At 37.7% G+C, this 23415-nt stretch overlaps 1 protein-coding gene and 1 pseudogene across 3 annotated transcripts; both read right to left on the bottom strand.

Annotated features, from left to right (window-relative positions):
* Positions 1–10032: 10032 nt before the first annotated feature.
* LOC109193116 lies at positions 10033–19859 on the bottom strand (annotated as a pseudogene).
* Positions 19860–20720: 861 nt separating this feature from the next.
* On the bottom strand, positions 20721–23134 carry LOC109193118 (putative F-box protein At1g19160). 3 transcript variants are annotated; one of them, XM_019343940.1, is made up of 3 exons: positions 21350–23134; positions 21040–21304; positions 20721–20773 (listed from the first exon to the last, which is right to left on the bottom strand). In XM_019343940.1, exon 1 carries the CDS (start codon positions 23045–23047, stop codon positions 21743–21745), a length of 1305 nt encoding a protein of 434 aa, XP_019199485.1. In that variant the 5' UTR covers positions 23048–23134; the 3' UTR covers positions 20721–20773; positions 21040–21304; positions 21350–21742. The 3 variants fall into 3 exon arrangements, with proteins under 3 accessions (XP_019199485.1, XP_019199484.1, XP_019199483.1); XM_019343939.1 differs by having other exon boundaries at positions 21040–21273; XM_019343938.1 differs by having other exon boundaries at positions 21040–21273; positions 21373–23134.
* Between the last annotated feature and the right edge of the window lie 281 nt (positions 23135–23415).

Raw genomic sequence — 23415 nt, 5'->3', positions numbered from 1 at the left:
TAATCATGACATGTAAGGTGCACACTTACTTGAGTTTTGTCTTCGACACACTCATTATGGAAGTTATGGCACAGACAATTTTACGCAGGTGCACACGGACATGTATAAAATCATCCTGGTATATGTGGAGCATTTTAGAACGTCATGGCACACACAGATCAGCCTAAGTGCCCCCATGTTAATGGACACACTAATTCTTCATATTATGGCATACATGGTGTAACCCGCGTGCACACCTACTTTAGTCCGTGCATCAATCATGGCACACACAGTTTAATCTAAGCGTGCACAGTTCAATCCAATTACACATCCTGATCTATCAGCCCAAGTACACACCGAATTGACATGTGCTCATTTCAACTAGTTTATTAGTGTTGTTGTTAAGTTCATTAAGGTACTTTTATGATTCATGTTTATGATGCATGATTGAGATTTAATCCAAGGGAGTTTTATATTCTATCTCGTCTTTTTTATTTTGAAAACACATAGTGTAATCAAGACATACTAATTGTATACATTTTGGCACAGAAGGTGCACACCTACTTGAGTTCCGTCTTCTCAGCCACACACTCATTAGAGACGTTATGGCACAGACAATTTTACGCAAGTGCACATGGGCGTGTATAACATCATCCTGGTTTCCCTGGATTCAAACTATTAGCATTTTAGAACGCCATGGCACACACATATCAACCTAAGTGCACGCCTGTTTATGGACACACTAATTCTTCACATTATAGCACATATGGCGTAACCCACGTGCACACCAACTTTTGTCCATGCATCAATCATGGCACACACGGTGTAACCCAAGTGCACACAGTTCAACCCAACTGCACACCCTGATCTACCAGCCCAAGTGCGAAAAGTCCGTCCCAAGCACACACCGAATTAAGTACCACCTAAGTGTATGTTTGTTCATCGACACACTAATTGTTCAAATTATAGCATACATGGTGCAACCTACGTGCACACCAAACTTGGGAACCGCTGCCCAACCACAGACTTCATTGACTCTTCACACTCTAGGGTCTAGCACTTCATTGCTCTCAGTGAAATATCTATTACACAACCGGATGATCTCCCTAATGAGCCGTCAATATCTGTGAAGAAATCAAATCATTATAAAGTCAGAATTTGTCTTAACTATATGGCACAAACAAATTTTCATATGTGCACACAATCGGGTGTTCTATATCCTGTGTGGCACATTCCTTACCCCGTAAGTGCACACACGGGAATCACGCCTACAGAGAATGGAACAAGGGCACATTCATTCTCCGTAGTCGTGTTTTCCGTATGTGCACTTACCTTAATTTGTGTGTGCACACAACCTAGGTAGATGTGACATGCAGGGTTGTGCATTTGGGCAATGCAGTGTGTGCCATAATAGCATTACGGTTTGTCAACGTACAAACCAAGGCAGTTCATCGTTCCCTTGCAACTTTGAGATGTCACACAAAATAAAAGCCTTCTGCATGCAATTGTTTGTGCACACACAGCTGTATGAGAGCACCAGATTTCAATTAATTGTAGGCTTCCACACAACACTGCGCATGGATGTATTCAATTTTAAGTTTTAACCTAAATTGAAGAACGCACAAGCAATATAATTATGGAGACAAATATCATTGTTACCTTCTTCGTTGCCATGATCCATCATTTAGCAGCAGTAGTCGCTGATGATCTAATGTTTTCGTCTCTCTCCGAAATCACAAGAACGGCGGACTGTATCCATCACTCCCTACTGCAGATCAGCCGAACAAAGAATTGCATATCAATTGGAATCCTTCCTTATCTTGTCACCCTAAAATCTTGGAAAGAATCCAAATACAATATTAGTTTGTAATTGGTAACTAGACAAAATTACTCTACTATCCTTTCTAATTAATTATGTTTTAGATCCACATAAAAATGCTTAATGATCTAGACCATTGATTTAGCAAATTTGAATGGCTTAGATTAGTTCTTAGGTTCCTACCTAACAAATGGTTCTTACTTGAAGCCACCCCTATATATATATATATATATATATATATATATATATATATATATATATATATATATATAAAATATAAAACCTATATTTATGTTTAAATGGAATAGTTTAAGTAGTTTAGTTGGTTGAATTCATAACTTGATATTAAAAAGCTTATGGTCTCAAGTTCAAATCTCATTTGCATGTTTGCAACATTTTTCCTTTTCTTCTCTTGTTTATTTTATCTCGTTCATCCCTTCACATGATAAATTAAATATTTTTTTAGTCTACTTTTATGAATAATTTAACTAACAAACTAAATGTTCTTTTAGTCTACTTTTTTTATGAATCATTTAATTAATGTGGTATACAAGTTTATATTATACTTCATTGTATTCGAATTAATTTTGAATTTTTTTTTGAATGCTACTGACTCTATTACAATGTCATAACTACTTTCTCAACCTACTGAAGCACAAAGAGTCAATAATACAATAACACATCAACGGTGGCTCGAACCCATAACCTCTCATTTTATACTCCCTATTTTTACTCCCTATCACATGCTTTTGATGTAGATATTTTCCTGTGGACCCAGGAAATGACCAATCCTAGTTTGCCACCTTAAGGGTATAAGTAAGGGAGTAGAATTTGAGAGTATGCATAGTAAAACTCTTTGGAGAAATGTCTTGTAGATTAGAAAATTTCTGAATTGCGTTAAATTTTTTTTGTCACAATTAGTGTTCTAAATCATATGCTCACAAATTTTCATAGTTCAAAAATTATGTACTACATCAATTTAATAATGATCAATAATGATTTTATTTATATCGATCTCTAACTCTGAATTCTGTATGTATGAACACTGATATCATATATGTTTTTTTTTTTTCAATACAAAGAAAGGGTGGAACCCCGGGAAACAAAACAAAGTCAATCACCACGGACATAAGGAACACTTAAGCTATTCATGCGGACGTGTAGCTTGTGATCGGCCCATGCTTGAACGCTCTGTAAACATTTTGACTATAATCCCTCACGAGCAGAATATTACTTTGTTGCGTCCCTATGAGTATGATGAGGTTAGAAGTGCTTTATTCGCAATGTTTCCTGATAAGGCACCTGGGCCGGATGGAATAAATCCGGGTTTTTATCAGCAATTTTGGGATATAGTAGGGGGGATGTCTCTGATTTTATTGTGAATTGCTTGAATTCCGGTGTCCTCCCTGAAAGTTTGAATGATACTAATGTGATTTTAGTTCCAAAGAAGAATGTGCCTGAGACTGTAGCTGACATGAGGCCAATCGCCCTTAGTAATGTGTTGTATAGAATTATGGCAAAGGTCATAGCTAACAGGATGAGATCACTTACGGGAGACATAATTTCAGAGTCTCAAAGTGCTTTTATCCCTGGGAGATTGATTACTGATAACATTCTGTTAGCTGCAGAGGTGGGGTATTTTTTGAATAGGAAGCAGTGTGGTAGAGCAGGCTGGGGGGGGGGGGGCGTTAAAATTGGATATGGCTAAAGCCTATGATCGGATGGAATGGCAATTCCTGCGAAGAATGTTGGAGGTTATGGGGTTTGATGATCGTTGGATTAATCTAATCATGCAATGTGTCACTACAGTTCAGTATAATATTCTGGTGAATGGTGCTAACAGTGGCAGGTTAATACCAACCAGGGGTCTCAGACAGGGAGATCCGCTTTCTCCATATTTGTTTATTATTTGTGCAGAGGGATTGTCTATGTTGCTACAAAGAGCCCAGATGGCTGGCTCTTTACATGGGTGTAGAGTGGCGCGGGCCCCCCCCCCCCCCCCCCCGATATCACATCTATTTTTTTGCAGATGATAGTCTGTTGTTCTTCAAGGCGAATGCTCAGGAGGCGGGTGTGATAAAAGAGTGCCTGAAACGTTATGAGGAGCTATCTGGACAAAAGTTAAATTATCATAAATCCAATATCTGTTTCAGTAAAAATACCACGGAAGAAGACAGGGAAGTAGTTGCGGAATGTTTGCAGGTAGATCAGGCGCCTAATTTTGGGAAGTACCTGGGTCTACCCTCTTTTATTGGGAGGAATAAGAGAATGGTTTTCTCCTATATTGAGGATAAGATTAAACAGAGGATTGGGTCGTGGAACAAGAAACTACTTACACATGCAGGTAAGGAGGTGTTATTGAAAAGTGTGGCGCAATCAATGCCAACCTTTTCAATGAGTATTTTCTTGTTACCTGATACAGTTTGTTTGTCGATTCAAAGGACCATGAACAGGCATTGGTGAGGGAGTGGTGGAGAAAGGGAGATTCATTGGAAAGCCTGGGAAAAGTTATGTGTCCCTAAGAAGTTTGGGGGTCTGGGTTTTAAGGATCTCAAAAGTTTTAATTTGGCAATGCTAGGGAAACAGGCATGGCGTTTTCTCACAAATCCCAGTTCCCTGGTTGCAAAAGTTTATAAGGCACGGTACTTTCCTGTTACATCTTTTGTTGATGCCAAGGTTGGCAATTGCCCAAGTTATGCCTGGAGAAGTATTATGGCTGCACATGATATGGTGGTTGCAGGGGGTACGTAGGAGGATTGAGGATGGAAAAACAACTTTGATCTGGGGATACCCGTGATTACCTGATGATCCAAGTCCTCTCGTTCAAAGAGATGCCTGAGGAGCTCAGACATGCTAAAGTTGCAGGTTTAATTGATGACCAGACTATTATGTGGAATCCACATATCTTGTCAGATTTATTTAATGTTGAGGATGTCAATCGTATACTCAGGATTCCTGTAAGCCCTGGATATGATGACTCATAGTATTGGCATGGGGACCCAAATGGAGTTTATACAGTAAAGAATGCCTATAGGAATATTGTGGGAAATTATGAGCATATACCAGGAGAGTTTGATGGATGGGTTAATATGTGGAAAATGAAGGTTCCCCAAAATGGAGGACTTTTTTGTGGCGAGCGATCTGCAATAATCCTCCCTACCACTACTAATTTAATTATGAAGAGGGTGGATGTTGATCCAACATGCCAGATGTGTGGTTTAGTGCAGGAGAATATTATGCATGCTCTAGTTATTTGTGACTATTCTAAAATGATTTGGAATATCTCAGGATTGCCTGTCACAAATATTGTTACGGATTCTTTCTCTGCCTGGCTAACGGCTGCACTTGCAATTTTGACAGACGAACAGAGGGGTGTCTTGGTGGCGGTTCTATACTATTTGTGGACAAGTCGAAATTCGGCCGTGTGGGAGAAATCATTACCCCACCCCGCCGGCTTATGGAGAAGGGCAACCGCAGCCATCGCCTCGTACCGCCAAGCAAACCAGCGCCCTCCACCACCCTTGGTGCCGCACGAACCGGAAGTGGGAGCCCACGTCAGGCCAAGGTGCTATGTAGATGCTGGCTACCAACATGCAACGAGGGAGGCAACCTATGGTATGGTACTCCTCATGCCAGATGGGACCTTTATGTCGGCACGAAATGGAAGACTGCCGGTTTGTGTCTCGCCTTTTATGGCGGAAGCCTTAGCTTGTAAGGAGGCTTTATCCTGGTTGCTCGAGAGGAATGTAGTGGATGTGGATATACTAATTGATTGCTTACAACTCAGAAACGTCATGCGTCAGGTATCAACGACTATAATGTCATATGTTGGAGTCACGATAGATCAATGCAGGAGGATGATGGCTTCGTTTACTTATTGTTCATTAAGTTATATTTCTAGACAGCTTAATTTGTCTGCACATGTTCTATCTCCGTTAGCTTTTACTCAGGACCAGTATATTATGGGATGCAATCCCTCCTGACTCTATTGCAGCTTTGCTCCATTAATACAATCATTTATTGGTTGGCTTTCAAAAAAAAAATTGATAATATAAGGATAGTATTGAAGAGTGTGAGTTCTAGTGAAAGTCCCCCATATTCTCCACTATAAAAAGAGGCCATCATTTTAAAAATGACATTCCTGAAGTCTGAAAAAAAAATGCATACTAAAGATCAAACTAAGCTAAAGTGGATTGAAGATCAAGCCAAGGTAAAGTGGATATTCAAGTAAGCTAAAGTGTATTGAAAATCAGAGATCAAGTCAAACTAAAGTGGACCAAAATGGTGGACTGGAGATTAAGCCAATTTAAGACCGGAGGCCCTTCAACAAAGATTAAGCAACAAATAACCCTTCATTGAAGAACAAGCCACATTCTGGAGGTCGTTCACTTAAATGTTCAAGTGTACTGTTAAGCAAGCCAAGTGAAGAATCAAATGACTTTCTTCATAGAGATTTTGTCCATGCACTAATGAATTTTGAATATATATATATATATATATATATATATATATATATATATATATATATAGATAGATGTGTATTCAAATGAGAACAAGTATATTATAGAGGACTGTGAGGACAGATGTAGTGTGTGCCATTAGCAGGTATGTCGTGTGCATGACCGAATGTAGTCGTGTGCCACAGTTTGTATGTCGCGCGCTAGATTTGTTAATTTATAGAGCCTGGGTTCGAAAACTGATGTTTATATTTATTCTTGTGTGCCATTATGTATTAAGGTGTGTGCCTGGTAAAAATTTGTTGTGTGCCCATTATTTGTCCTCACAGTCCTCTATATATTGTTGTCCTCATTTGAACTCAACCCTATATATATATATATATATATATATATATATATATATATATATATATATATATATATCAAATTTTCTTGTTTATAGTAACATTATATATGTGTGTGTCGCTTACCACACGACTAACTTCGTAGTGTTGTTGTTAAAAATGATTATCAATTTTTTTTAATCAAAAGAATAGAAGAATTTACAAACAAACATAAATCATATAATAAGAGACTTTATCAACAATCTCGTAAAAATCTCGATCAACAGCTCCCTAGGTTATTTGCACGCAGTTTTCAATTTTCGATGGAATAGCTTTGTCTAAGTTTGTTTAAGGTAAAAAGGGGGAAAAAAATTATGAATGTCTTATTAATTTTTTTTTTTTTATGAATGTCTTATTAATTTTTTTTTTTTTTATGAATGTCTTATTATTATTACTATAACAATTAAATTATACACAAACGGAACCAATGACATTTAAAAAAAAAAAAAATCTATTCTTTTTGCATCTTTTTCCTTCTTTGTAGTAATTGGTAAGAATTAAACATAATAATATTTACTTAATTTAATTTGTTTCTTTTTGTTATATAATATTGTGCCCGTCATCCTATTAATTACTAACCAGTGAACTTGCAAGTTGCAAGTCATATACTCAAAGTGGTAGAATAAACATAAGATGTAGGAACAAGAAAGTAGAGAGAAGGGAGCTTCTTCATTATTCATGTCTTACATTGCACTCTCTTGATCTCTTCCATACCATACATGACAATATATCTACTGAGTTAGGCCTATAATGGGTAGAAAAAATGGCGGTCAAATTTTTTAATCAAATGAATGTCTTAGATTTTTTTAATTTTTCTTAAGATTTCCTAATTTATCCTTAATGAATATGATTATCCGTTAACTTTTCCGTTAAATACTATCTTTTCCGTTAATTTCTGTTAGTTCACCGTTAACTTACTCATTGATTCAATAAGAAAGGTCTTAGGTTCTAACCTCATCCCAATCAAAGTTAGCATAATTAGTACTCTATTTTACTCTTATTAAATTACTAGTTTTTTACGCGAATGCGCGATTGGGATAATGTCCAATACTTTTTTTTTTTTAAATAAGTACTTTAAAGTATATCAAAGCAAGATTATATTGGAATTGTTCATGCATAGATAATTGAATGTTAAATTTGCCTATTTAAATAGGCAATTATAAGTTTACAAATGCAAGATAATATAGTCAAGATTGATTATAATTGTCAATAAAATAATTGTATAGGTATGGTTGAAACCAAATACGGGACATAAGGGAGATAAAAATAAATAAAAATTAGGGCATAAAATATTAAATATATACAAATATTGAAGAGCTAACTGCTGATTGCCGAACAAAAACATTGCGAGATAGTTTCTCACTTCAATTTGTTGTGTGATTTGAATACTCTTTTTGTCAATAAATCACCCAAGTATTTAATATGATTGGTTTAATTATATTTTTTAAACAATTATTATTATTATTATTATTATTATTATTATTATTATTATTATTATTATTATTATTCCCTTAGGTCATTTTACATGTTAATCTAAACAGCTAATTTTTTCAAATATCTTTTTACCAATCGTTGATATAATTCGCTGGTCAAATTCGCTAACTGTTGATTGTCAAACAAGGACATTGCGAGGTAGTTCTCACTTCAATTTGTTGTGTGATATGAATACCCTCTTTTTCAACAAATCGCTCAAATAGTTAATATGATTGACTTTATTAATTATTATTTTTAAATTTTTTCATGGTATTAATAAAATACTTGGTAAATAAATATATAGCATTATTTTGTATTATAACTTTGATATTTAATTTAAAAATAATGCACAAAAAAGATAATAGACAATGTAGTGAATATAATCAATTGTTGAATTTGAATGTAAATAATTTTTACATTGGAGAAATATAAAGACAATATAACTAATAAAATTATTTCTCTTAATTAATTTATTGATAATGACTATTTTTTTTTAATAAAGACATTGTTGAGACAATGTAGCGAATATAATCAATTGATGAATTTGAATGTAAAGAATTTTTATATTGGAGAAAAATAAATACAATATAACTAATGAAATTATTTCTCTTATTTAATTTATTAATAATGAATACTTTTGTTTAGAATAAAGATATTGTAGACGCATAATTCTAAATTAAAGAAATGCATATGTATTATTTTTTGTTGTAGCTACTAAATTATTATTTCTACTATATATAAGCTATGTGGCAAATCTAGCCGAAAAGGAGCTGAAAGCTGAAAAGCTATAAGTTATGAGCTGAAAACTGAAGAGTTGTTAAGCTAGCTGTTATGCTTGAAAATGTTTGGTAAAATTAGCTTTTTGATAAGTTGATAAAGGTAAAAAGACAAAAAAAAAAAAAAAAAAAAAAAAAAAAAAAAAAAGACATCTTCATATTTTGAAACGCTACCTAAGGTAGCATTCCAAAATAAGCTCTTATTTTAAGCTACGAGCTTATTTTGAGAACATTACCAAACAGAATTTATAACTTATCAGTAGCTTAAAATAAACTATAAGCTCCTAAATAAACTATGTCAAACAGAGCCATATACATATGCCTCCTTCATTATATATATTTCACATCTACTTCCTATTCATATTCCTCCAAAACCATAATAACAACACACTCCATAATAACAACGAACAATAATAATTGAATTCTTAAAAAGTTATGCGGTACTTATAAACATCATTATTGTATATTATTATTGGTATGTAGTTCTGCATAACTCTATTTGTAATTTTAGTAGAATAATTATTTTACTAAGTACAAGATTTGATATATGTGCAAAACACGGTAATATTCCCGATTTATTTTTTGTTATGTGTAAGGTGTAGATGAAGGTGATGTGGCATGGAAGTGTAGTCCTTTCTAAAGGGGACTAATCCAATCTGAAAAAATCCCAATTGCCTCATATTTAAGAAGCAAATCGGCAATTTGGAGATGGGACTGATGCTATATACTAAATTATCACATACACAATTCCTCTACACGTATATATATGCATAAACAATCCCCTCTATACCTTTCTCTTTTTTGGAAAAGAAAATATTTTCTTTTTCACTTTTTCTGCTGCTTATTTTCTCCTTGCTTTTATTTATTTTTATTATTAAATATGTTGTTTGTAGTTAGTGAACTGCTCAATTATGGTTTTATTTAAGCGCCATATAAAATGTTTAATAAACAAATTTGCAAATTATTTGATCAAGTTCTCCAACCCTGCATGGGTAGCTCAATTGCTCACAGGGGTAAAATTTAGAAACAATGACTCGAGATCGAGTCTCATCAATGACAATGTGAGAATAACTTTTTAAAATGAAGTAACTAAGAGTGCAGTAACTACTTATTTATTGTCCATTTAAATCAGAAATATTAGAAAGTAGAAACACAACTGCAATAACTTGCACGAGACCTTTCTACTAGAAATCAATATTTAATTTAACATAAGATTGTAATAAAGACATTGATACAAAGCACCAAATGATGCAAATTCATAAAAATCAGTTAATTCTTTTACAATTACAATTAAAAACACTTAGTTTAAGGTAGCTTAACCTCATATTTAGCCATGAAGTCTCCTCCTCCTTCCCTGCATTAGAAATGGCATCAGTGATTAGTACAAGTTTCACAAATAGATCATAAAACACCATAAATGCTAAAATAAAGTCACAACAACCAAAATCTTCTCCCAAAAAGTTGAATCCCCAACCCCAAAGGCCCCACAGCCCCCATACCCCTACCCGACATAGTATTTGGGAGGATGTAAATCAATGTGACTCAATAGCTCAGCAGACAGAGCCAAATGCCGGTGCGCACAAGGGATCTGCCCACTTTAAGCATAATCCCCACACTGCTGCTGCCGAGATTCGAATCTTGGTCTCTTCTTCCAAATACTGCCTATTAAACCAATGAGCTAAACCCGTGCGGGCCACAACAACCAGGATCTGGGGATATGGAAATATGGATAAGGAAACAAGGAATACCAGAGTTTGTTAGGAAATAATAATTTGATGGCTCAAAATCCATGAAGAATGAGTCTTCCACGCAGCAGCTGCATCTCTCCATGACACACGTACCGCACCTCTGCCGCATGTCTCTCCACGTAGCTAGCTAGCAATGCATTCTCCATTTGCATGCCATTACATGCACTAATCCTCCGCTTTTCTCTCTCAATTTTGAGTATAAATATCTTAGACTTTCTTTGTAATTATGCACTCATTTTAGACATCAATTAGAATTGATTCTTCTTCTTTCTTCTTTCTTTTGTCTTCTTTCACGTAGACATACTTTTATATATATATATATATATATATATATATATATATATATATTTGTTTTCTTTATTATTCTCTTTTTAGAGATTAACAATTATATATATTTATATTTTCCCTTTGTTAATTATTTATTTGTCATTTTATATAATTTTCTTCATTTATATATTTTCCCTATTATTTAACTTCTATAATTCTCAATTTTCGATCCTTCGCTTTCGCATTATTCCGCTATATTCCTAACAAGTGGTATCAGAGCAGGTTAATTGAGAGTTATTTTCAAAGATGTCAACTGTTACCAAGTTCGATATCGAGAAGTTCGACGGAAAAATTAGCTTTTCTATCTGGAAGGTTCAGATGGAAGCCGTTCTAACCCAGAACGGTTTGAAGAAAGCGCTAGCTGGGAAGAAGAAGAAACCGGCTGCAATGACAGATGAAACTTGGGAAGATTTGGATGACAAGGCACGTTCAACCATTCTTTTGTGCCTGTCTAAAGAGGTTCTACGTGAGGTATTAAGTGAGACGACTGCGTCAGATTTATGGTCCAAGCTGGATACGCTTTACATGGCCAAAACTCTGGCGAACACGCTACGCCTGAAGGAGCGTCTGTACACAATCCGTATGACGGAAGGTACTTCTATTAAGTCTCACTTAGATGAATTCAATTCTATTTTATTGGACTTGAAAAATATTGATGTCATAATTGACGATGAGGATCGTGCTGTTTTATTGCTTGTCTCTCTCCCTAATTCATACAAGCATTTCAAAGAAATTATGCTGTATGGTAATAGTAGTGATACCCTTACTTTCGACAATGTTAAGTCGAACCTATTGTCCAAAGAAAAGTTTGACTTTGAAATTAAGTCTGAGGACAAAAGTGAAGGCTTGACTGTAAGGGGTCGTTCACTTGAATCAGGGAGTAGCAATAAAAATTCTAGATCCAAGTCCAAAGGACATAAGTCCAACAAATCCTGTAAGTACTGCAAGAAGCATGGTCATGATGTGACTGAATGCTTCAAGTTGAAAAACAAGCAAGAGAGAGAAAAGAAGTCCGCTGAAGCTAGTGTTGTTGTAAGTGATTCAGATGGTGATGTGTTGTTATCTGTTAGCTCCGGTGAGAAACGGAGTGAAACCGAGTGGATTTTGGACTCTGGTTGTACATTCCACATGTGTCCCCACAAAGATTGGTTCATCTCTCTGGAACCGGTTGATGGTGGAGTTGTCTTGTTGGGTAATGATACCCAATGCAAGGTTAGTGGAATTGGAAGTGTTCAGATTAAAACTCATGATAACGTTGTCAGGACTCTTACCAATGTTCGGTATATTCCTGATTTGAAACGCAATCTGATATCATTGGGCACCTTGGAATCTCTGGGGTGCAAGTACACAGCTGAAGGTGGAGTTTTGAAGGTCATAAAAGGCTCTCTTATTCTCATGAAAGCTTCTCGTTCTGGAAGCTTGTATGTCTTGCATGGCAGTACTGTGACAGGTTCAGTAGCGGTATCCTCATCGATGTCTGATGCGGATCTCACTCAATTATGGCATATGCGTCTTGGGCATATGAGTGAGAAAGGCATGCATATCCTGAGCAAGAAAGGCCTCCTTGGTGGTTCAGGTACGGGTAAATTACAATTTTGTGAGCATTGTATTTTTGGGAAACAAAAGAGGGTTAGTTTCTCTACTGCTACACACCGTACCAAAGATGTATTGGAATATATACATTCCGATTTATGGGGACCGACTAAATTCCAGTCTATGGGAGGCTGTAGATATTTCATGTCTATTATTGATGACTTTTCTCGTAAAGTCTGGGTCTATTTCCTGAAACATAAAAATCAGGCATTTTCTATTTTCAAGAAGTGGAAAATACTTGTTGAGACTCAGACAGGTAAAAAAGTCAAGAAGCTCAGGACAGACAATGGCTTGGAGTTCTGTGAGTCAGATTTCAATGAATTTTGTGCGGCAAATGGAATCGCCAGGCACAAGACCTTGCCTGGTAAACCCCAGCAAAATGGTGTTGCCGAACGTTTGAACAGGACTCTATTGGAAAGAGCTCGTTGTATGCTCTCTAATGCTGGGTTATGGAAACGGCGTGATTTTTGGGCCGAAGCCGTTTCTACTGCTTGCTATTTGGTAAATAGATCTCCACATTCATCCCTTGATTTCAAAATTCCAGAGGAAGTTTGGTCAGGTAATCCTGTTGACTACTCTATCTTAAGAGTTTTTGGATGTCCTGCTTATGCTCATTCCAGTACGGGTAAATTAAACCCGAGAGCTGTCAAATGCATTTTCCTTGGTTATGCTTCTGAGTCAAAAGGGTATCGTCTATGGTCTCCTGATTCTCGGAAAATCATTCTGAGTCGAGATATCACTTTTGATGAAAATGCACTACTTTCTTCTGGAAAAGTTCCAGTACAGGTGAGACACAGAGTACTGGTGAGAAGGTGGAGTTTGAATTCAGGCCTATTGATAGTGTTACTACTGCTGACGGTAATACTAAAGATGATGCATCTACTAGCACAACACCTCTCGTCGAGCCACTACGAGAGTATTCCATTGCTATGGATCGGCCTAGGAGGACAATCAAGAAACCTGCTAGGTATGCTAGTGATGATGAAACCAACTTGGTTGCTTATGCTCTTTCAGTCACACAGGAGGTTGATGGTGTTCCATCTTGCTATTCTGAGGCTCTTCCTGTTGCTAAGTTCAAGTAGTGCTTGAGTTTAGTCGGGCTGTTCCAGTTGTTAATTCCACAATGGATTTGATCCAAGGTGGAGATTGTTAGGAAATAATAATTTGATGGCTCAAAATCCATGAAGAATGAGTCTTCCACGCAGCAGCTGCATCTCTCCATGACACACGTACCGCACCTCTGCCGCATGTCTCTCCACGTAGCTAGCTGGGGCTGAGAGAGTGCTAGGCCGTGTGGCCGAGAGTTTTGTACGGGCAGTGCTACAAGTGCGAGGCCGAGATGGCGGACTGCTAGGTGTATGAGACCAGAGCGTGTTCCGTGGGTCTGGGTCGGGGGCCTGTGCGAGAAACTGTGCACGTGTGGTGCACTGTTTGCGGGAGTTTTGAGCGAGTTGGCTAAGTGTTGGCTGACGGGTGAGTCTTGTATATTAGTTCGGCTTTGGGATTAATATATGTGGTCTTCGGACTGAAATACTTGTGTGTTTGGCTCACGTTTATTTACTATGCTTGGCTAATGTTTCCTTCGAGTTCTGTCCAAAGTGGGTTAAGGGTGCAATCCAAGTCGTGACTTGGGTTGTGAGGCTGACTGCCTTGGGCAAAGGCAGGCCGCACGGGCGAAAAATTTGGGTCGAAAAATCCCCCCGTGACAATTGGTATCAGAGCCATGTTTGGAGCAGATGGTGGTCCGACGTTGCGAGATTCACAGGCGCACCGAAGGCAGCAACAGGGCCATGGGCGATGGACTGTGTGTGTTGGCCGTTCGGGTGGGGCAGAAACCTCACGGGCCAATGAGGGGACTGTCCGAGTGATTGGTGATGAGATGCGACGTATGACTGCGTGGGAAGGCGTTGATGCAAGAAAGGTAAATGGTTTTTCACTCAAACTCTGTGTTGGCTTTTGTTTAATGAAGCCGTGGCCAGTGAGTACGAGATCGTGTGGGGTCGAGTGCTGCTTGATCAGGACCTGTGGCCTTTGATGGAACCCGCATCGTCAAAGGGCGGGGCTGTTTCCCGTGGACGCTGATGGCTCGGGCAGTGAGGCTTGTCCGAGGGCGTGATGCCTTGATGGGGTGCGATGCGGCAGATTGTGTCGATACTGGCCAGAATTATTGAGCATTGTTGCGGCTCAATGGAGGGGTGCTGTAGTGTTGGGCAGCACGGGTGCTGAGTGGGGCGTGGACTCGGCACGGGTCCGGGCAGATTGCCTTGACTGGTTGCGGACGGCAGTGTGGCTGGTTCGCGTACATGTACCTGGGAACGCGAGACAGCGTGGTGCGTGTGTTGCTGTGCGTTGCAGTGGTGAACAGCGCGGGTACTGGTTCGATGATCGGACTAGGTACGGGCCTTTGCGGGAAATTGGGCAAGAACGGGACTGTGTTGAAGCGTCAATGGGAACGCCAAAATGTATTGATGCTTGTTGCTGTCTAAATTTGTGTTGTTGAACTTTTCCCTCGTTTTAAAAGTTGTAAATTTAGATAGTGTGCTAACGATTGGGCGTGTCAATCGTGAACTCATGTAATTGGGTTGGGACATGTAGCCTCATGCAAAGTTTGCCGGTTTGTGGCAGAACTGCTTAGCGGGGATTGCTAAGTACTTAGCGGAATGTGCTAAGACTAGCTGGGAGCTAGGCGTCAACGAGGACGTTGACGGGTTTAGGTGGGGGAGGTATGTTGGACCCCTAAATTTAGCGGCACGATTCCGCTGCGTTGTGGCGCGTTTTGGCCTTGGTTGGCCGAACGTGGCTGTTTAAGCGTGGCAATGGGTTGCTATGGCTAAGTCGTGAAGAGGGCACGGCTTGATAGTTGGCCGGCTAGGTGAGTCGGTTGGCTAAGTCTCGGGTGGTAGACTTAGACGGGCAAGCGAGATGGTGCGTGGCTCGGACTCGGTGCGGAGATGGACCGTGGCCGAGATATGCGTTGGGCCTTGTTAAGCTCGAGTCGCGACGGGCTTGGGTCCTAGTGGCTTGCCGGTGTGCAAGGGCGCTGGTTGGGCGGACCAGTGCGATGCGGCTAAGTGTTTTAGCCGAGTTGGTGCCTTGTTGGTGCGACAAGGTGCACCGTGGCCGAGTTGGCACGGTGGTGTCCGAAGACTGTACAAAGCGGTTCGAGACTTTGGCGTTGGTCTCGGTGTGATTCGCCCTAAGGGCGAGTTGGTGCGAATTGGCGCGGGTCCCGTGCGTTGGTTTGCTGTGTGGCTCAATGTGGCCGAGCTTAGGCGCATTGGTGCGGAAAAGGCGCGCGGTGCGATGTAGACTCAGCCGGACCGTTGCGAGAAACGTGGTACGCGTGCCAAGTGTTGGGCGCGGTGCGGACGAAGCATGCCGGTGCGGTACGGCATGGGCGCAAGGCGGGCAGCCTTGGCGCGGACTTGTGCGACGAATGGGCGAGACCGTGTGGACCAGTGCGGAGCAGTGCGGACCAAGGCTCGGTGCGTGGCTAGACCTTGGCGTGCGGTTGCTGTGCGGTTGGGCGGTTGAGCTAGACAAGGGGGTGGTTATCCGAACATGTGAGCTGCACATGAGGGCGGTTCCAAGGCATGTGAGGAGCATGTGAGGTGGTTTCAGACTTTGCAAGGTGGCAGCGTTTGATTGGCTCTCATAAAGCTAAGTGGTTGGCTTGTAACCACCCGAAGCCTATAAAAGGCAGCCTTGTATTCATTTGTTGTTGCTCATAGTTTGGCACTAGATGCCGTGGGGCTGAGAGAGTGCTAGGCCGTGTGGCCGAGAGTTTTGTACGGGCAGTGCTACAAGTGCGAGGCCGAGATGGCGGACTGCTAGGTGTATGAGACCAGAGCGTGTTCCGTGGGTCTGGGTCGGGGGCCTGTGCGAGAAACTGTGCACGTGTGGTGCACTGTTTGCGGGAGTTTTGAGCGAGTTGGCTAAGTGTTGGCTGACGGGTGAGTCTTGTATATTAGTTCGGCTTTGGGATTAATATATGTGGTCTTCGGACTGAAATACTTGTGTGTTTGGCTCACGTTTATTTACTATGCTTGGCTAATGTTTCCTTCGAGTTCTGTCCAAAGTGGGTTAAGGGTGCAATCCAAGTCGTGACTTGGGTTGTGAGGCTGACTGCCTTGGGCAAAGGCAGGTCGCACGGGCGAAAAATTTGGGTCGAAAAATCCCCCCGTGACACTAGCAATGCATTCTCCATTTGCATGCCATTACATGCACTAATCCTCCGCTTTTCTCTCTCAATTTTGAGTATAAATATCTTAGACTTTCTTTGTAATTATGCACTCATTTTAGACATCAATTAGAATTGATTCTTCTTCTTTCTTCTTTCTTTTGTCTTCTTTCACGTAGACATACTTTTATATATATATATATATATATATATATATATATATATATATATATATATATATATTTGTTTTCTTTATTATTCTCTTTTTAGAGATTAACAATTATATATATTTATATTTTCCCTTTGTTAATTATTTATTTGTCATTTTATATAATTTTCTTCATTTATATATTTTCCCTATTATTTAACTTCTATAATTCTCAATTTTCGATCCTTCGCTTTCGCATTATTCCGCTATATTCCTAACAGAGTTCTTGAAATATTACATATCTTCTTCTAAAGTAAAAAACACAGCCACATAGTTGGTGTATGGTCACTTTTTTTGTGAAAAAAATCCTTTTGTCCACTTAGTAAAGACAAAAATCATCCAAATTGGAAGTTAGAAAACATTATACTAATTTTTCAATAAGTGCTTTATTACCAGGATTCCATAATCAAATTACTTGTGCTTTTAGTAGGAAGGGTGCAAATTACAATTATAGATTATGATCCACTATTTACATCTTTGGCAATGATTATGGATTATGGATTGTCACCATACTTTTTAACTTAGTTGATCCATAATAACTCCGACTTAGTCATAACATTTTATAATCCATAATCATAAGCCTTGCAAGATGGGAACATTGGAGATTTTCATAATTAAATGACAATTTACCTTGACAAAACAGTGCAAGAAGAAAATCCATAAATTAGTATAAACCGCTCCAGCAAGTCTCTGCCTTCAATTTGCAGACACGATCACTTGAACTCGCGCAGTAACTTCTGGATGAAGCTTCAGTTCAGCAGTATATGCTCCAGTTTCACGAATCTCGGGCAGAGATACTATTCTTTTGTCCACGTCCCTATATGAAAAACATGAATAATACGTAAATAATCATGCCAATAATCCAGTTAAGATTTGGGGATTAGTCACACACAAAGACATCATACCGAAAATGTTTATAGGGGAACTGTACCTCTGTAGCTGTGCCTTGATTATGTCAACAAGATCCTGGGCAGTGACACTGAAAATGGCCACAAGTGAATAACAATGCAAACAAAGATAAACTCGATGCTCATTACACTTTTATTACTGAACATTCGAACTCACCTTCCAAATATTTGTTTTCCTTTCCCGCCCTTGCGTTTCACCTTGAAGCCTCCAACAGTTTCGAAAATTAGAGCAAGTTGTTGTGCTTCTTCTTTCACCTGAATGCAAAATTAAATACTAGATATCAGTATCTATCACTATAATGTTTTATAGATTTAGATGTAAATAAAAGAAACACAATTGGAAATATGTTATCTACAAGTTGGTATCATACCCGTTTTTTCTCAGCCTCGATTCTCTCTTCTTCAATCTTCATTTCTCTGAAATGAAATATGTACTCCTAAAATCTTATGATCCATGATGAAGTTGTTCACTACTTATTATTATCCAAATAAAACCCATAGCACCAACTCTTCTTGATAATGGACTCACATTGTTTTTTTTTTTTTTTTTTCAAGTTAAATTCTAAATAGGTGTATTTTCAGATGGAAGAAACATCGTAGAAACCTTCTAGCATGCTGCAAGGCAATAAGCACATTGTCTGAAGAGGAGTGACTATCACAAGCTTCATGGATATATATATAAAGAAGTATAACATGGAAGATTGTCCATGCACATTGCCCATGCTCTACATATTACTTGTAGTCTTATTTTCTGATTGAAAAATGTTTGAATAGAGAGGCAAAATACTGAATTTAACCAAAAAAGATCATTTTTGTGACAGAGTACATAAAAAGGATTATAACCCTGTTTGGCAACATAGTTAGCTTATCAGCCAATTTTGGCTTATTTGACCACTATTAGCTATTTGACTTGGTTAAACAATCAATATGAGTGTTTGATTAATTAGCTTTTTGTAACAACTTATTGCTCCAAAATGATAAAATTCAAAAAACTGCTCAAAGTAGCTTTTTCGATCAGCTTTTCGAGAAAGTCATTTTGCATGTAATCAGCTATCAACTAACAGCTAATTTACCAAAACACTTTTCTACAATCAGCTAATGCTATCAACTAGTCAAACCCACTAACCCAAACAGCTCCTATAACAGCTAGATTCTCATCAGTATCTTCACAGAACCTCAAAGCTTACATAATAAGATATATAGCCTAATGTCCACTCACATCCACTTAAACCAGCACCAGAGAAGTATAAAGAATCACACTTTTATGCAAAGTGCAATCTTTAAACAGAAAGAATAGTAGAGAATTAAAATGCAATTTTGTTCCGAATGAAATATCAGTTCTCAGTCCAATCTTCACATACTTCAAACAAGAAAAATGGTGCAAATAAAAAAGTGAATAAATATCAGATGATTGATAATTTGAACTTTATTCCAATGGACATATGACTTGCCAGCTTAAGCTTCGCATAATTCATGAAAAATACGCAATTAACTAAACTTCCCAAAACCTTACTTGAGAAGCAGAGGGGTGACAATTTGAGCCATGCCCATTGGCAGCAGGAAATTCCTGTAGTACCCTGCTCTCACACTCGTAAGTTGCCCTTTCTTCCCCAAATCTTGCACATCCTCTTTCAGTATTATCTGTCCCCCACCAAACAAAGAAAATTACAGAGAAACCCATGGATGGACTTTGGGTATGAAGAAATTTAAAAATTAAAACGAAATTATTGAAAACCCGACAAGCCAAATTTATACACTGACATTTTTCCGCTTACCTTTCTTATTTTCTTGGTTTTCTTTTTGGCACTCAATAGTCAAATTTGAGGTCCTCTCTACCAGTTTTGCAGTTCCAAGTGGTGCATTCTTGCTTAGCTTGTAATTTCCAAGCAACGAAGATGAGCTCCATGACAGAGCTGCTGCCGAGTACGCCGCCATTTTTGTTATACTAAAACTCTGAGAGGTTTCAGTGCGCCTTTGAAAGCAGCGTTTCTCCCTTATGCTACTCTGTCTGTCTATACACTTGTTATATTATAGACCGCGGTGCATAATCGATTATGTACCGCGGCCCATATATGGCGCCGTTTCTTTAAGTAAAGAAATGGCCCGCCGTTAGAGTTAACGGAGTCCGTTTGTTTAGTGTATTAAACACCAACTAACACTACAGTATATTCAAACCGACACTGCAGTTATATCAAAATGATATTATAGTTATAGTGAAATGAAATTGCAGTGTATTATGTATATAAACTGAAACTGAATAACATTTCACATATTTGAGTGTATATTGTACAATGAAGCTGTAATTATATCAAAATGATCATGTAATTGTGTTTTAATAAAACTATAGTGTATATAAAATAAAATTAAATAACATTTTCACATATTTGAGTCTATAAAATATCGAATGAAACTATAGTTAATCGAAATGAAATTATAGTTGTGTTCAACTGAAACTGCAGTGTATACAAAATGACACTGAATAACAGAGTTACTTTTTGTAAAAGGGTGCGAAACGGCGAAAATAAACACTGTTAATTTTCATTTAAAAAAAAAAGACGCGCGGTGCGTAATATAATTTGCCACTGCGATGTGAATGCTGAAGCCTGAGGCTGAAACAGGGGGAATTAGGAAATGGGTTTATCGGGCCCATATATATACTCTTGGGCCTATTAAGTTTTTTTACCAATGTTTTTTAATTCAATGAATGAGATGTTTGATAAATAACGAATTATCTAGTTTTGACAAATTTAACTTGATCAAATTATAAACGTAAGTGTTTAATAAATAGCTATTTAGCTTAAACTAATTGATAATTTAATACAATTGCTTAGAGCATGCTCTGGTATACTTTATTACATTTTCTTTTTCCTCTCTTCTCGCAAAGCTACAACAAATTGCTTCTCTATTGCGGTGTTACATACCCTAATGCAAAAGCCATGTTATGGCCTATGGGTATTGCTAAGTCACTAAAAAAATGATGCACACAAATTTACTATCTAATGTGACTTTATTTGATTAATTTGTAATGAGATTAGTCTATTTAATACGGAGTATAAATCAATAAATATCAAAAGTTGCAAACTTATGAATAAAACCAAAATAATATTATCCGAAAACAATATAAAGGGGGGTAAGGGGGGAGAATTAGGCATATCATATCAAGATCATAAAAAAATATATCCATGCACATGAATTCTGGATGCTCTCATTGAGTGAAAGTATAGGTGAAAGAATTCGCATGCCATACAAAACAATTTAAATTAAGAAAATATACATAAAGGAGAAACTATTTCTTAGGGTAAGTGTGTTGATCAGGTCCAATATCACGCGAACCAGTATTGATATAAGGTCCACGAAAAGTTGCCTGAGGTGGTAGCGCTTTTGATGAATCAATCACAGGTGTTGCTCTTGATGATCGAGACCTGGATCAGAGATAATGCAAAACAATGAAGCCTACGGCAAGCAATAAGAAATGAAATATTACTTTGCTATACTTACAAAAGCTGAAAAGGTTTACTCACGCCATGTAAAATGGGAATGCTAAGCCAGCAGCAACAAAGGCTACTAAGCCAGTAGCAACAATGGCATTGCGACTACGAGGCATTATGTAAGCCAAAGCAGGCTATCTGAATAACAAACTATGCTCGGCAATCCTTTTGTATGTGCATTAGCTTTAGAAGCCTTCTTCTAAATCCCTCTCTATGTATCTTCAATTCTCTGTTGCCCTCTCAAGTATAATTCCAGAATGAAACTAAGATAACTAAACACTAAAACAAAATCTTATTATCATCAATCAAGGTTAATAAAAGGATAAAACAAAGTCATATATCCTTCCATGAAAAGTGCAAATAAAAAGGAAGCTCGCAAAGTAAACAAACATTAATACATATTTTAAGGTAATTTTAAACTCTCATTGCAAGTTCGTGCATATGCTCCCATATTCCAAAGAATATTACTATCAACACTCCTATCGCTGCAAACTTGAACATGCCCATCTTGATTCAAACAAATATTAAGAGTACTTTTCCTTTCTTGACTTGTAAAAATAGTTTTCTTTTCATGAGTTTCCAAATCAATAGAAATTAGATTCGGTCCAATACCTGGCTTGAAATAAAACTCCTCATCATCAATATCATTATCATAGAAATTTGTATACATTAAATCCATACGACCTGAAAACACAAGCAAATGGCCCCTCGGATTCCAAAATCCTATCGGATCAAAATGTTCATTTCTAAATATGTCATCGCTAGAAGGTATAATTGCATGTTTATGCCAATTATTATTATTATTTTCATCCATTACCCAAATCTCAGTGCAAAACTCATTTACCGTACACGGTCTAAGCCCAGTAAATACTGCAATACTCTCGTTCATAACTGTATAGTGAAGAAGATTTTTAACATCAGAGGGCAGCTCAATCTTACCAAAAACCTCATCATCCAGATCAAACCAAATCAAATCGTTATCAGCTTTCGGCCAATAATATTTTCCTTTGAAATAAAAATCCCCGGTACGCATAAGGGAACGCAAATATGGAGAATAGAGAGCCGCATCAATTTGCCTCCAGCTCCACAAATTACCTACTTGGCTACAAACCATTACAATTCCATCACTATCCTCAATTTCCCAATTTGCATCTTGAAAACTCAAAAGCATGATAATCTTCCAGGTCATGTTATTAGACAATCCAAACCCAAATCGTATCTCCACACATTGTCTGTTAGGTGGTTTGTCGGGTACCTTAATAAAAGGTAAGGCCTTAATTTCCCTAGTGAATGGGTTCAATATCAAAACATCAAAAATGATTTCCGGTGAAATGATATTAAATATATCAGATCCAATCAAATCACCCCTGCATAGGATCAAGCATAGGATACCATGACAACACTTGACATACCTGGTATTTGAATTTGGCAGGTCTAGGTATGTGCATACCGCATCATCACACTCTGATTCTTTGTAAATCAAGTTAAATACTTTATTAGGCCAGGGAGCATTGTCAGGCTGAAGGTCGATAACAACACCATGGCTTTTTCCCTTTCTAAATTCATAGTGTTTGTCCATGAATTGATGGTTGTTTTTTATTAAATCATACACAAATTTGCAAACACATTTAAATCGCATCAGAGTCTTTACAGGCAACCTCGCCAAAATGTCAATCATCGCATCTATCGGTAATTTGCAGTCTTCCATTTTCAAGAATCAAACAATTCAAAGATGGAATCTTTAACGAACCCTAGCTATTTTGAAGCAATAATTGAATAATCTGAAGGAAGGATATGATGTACCTTTAATCGTCAATACACAATTTTCTTCTTCTTCAATTCATCAACCTCATTCAATTAGTCAAGAACCTCCAATTGGAGACGGTGAAGACCACAGATAGAACGATGAAGTTGTGAAGGAAGGGTCGGCTGAAAATGGAGATTAAACACGCGTTTGGTATTCATACCTATAACTTTAATTAATTATACTTTTAAACCCACGGTTATTTTGTTATTTAACGTTTAGTCTATAACTTTTAAATAAATCACGTTTGATACTCAATTGTTGTGATAATG

This window comes from Ipomoea nil, unplaced genomic scaffold (genome assembly GCF_001879475.1).
Source record: "Ipomoea nil cultivar Tokyo-kokei standard unplaced genomic scaffold, Asagao_1.1 scaffold1834, whole genome shotgun sequence".
Taxonomy (NCBI): Eukaryota; Viridiplantae; Streptophyta; class Magnoliopsida; order Solanales; family Convolvulaceae; genus Ipomoea; species Ipomoea nil.
The sequence above is the reverse complement of the archived record's forward strand: the minus strand, read 5'-3'. Positions and strand labels throughout refer to the sequence as shown.

Excerpts from the sequence above, each read along its gene's own strand:
- LOC109193118 (XM_019343940.1), bottom strand. The coding sequence starts at position 23,047 with ATGGAAGACTGCAAATTACCGATAGATGCGATGATTGACATTTTGGCG.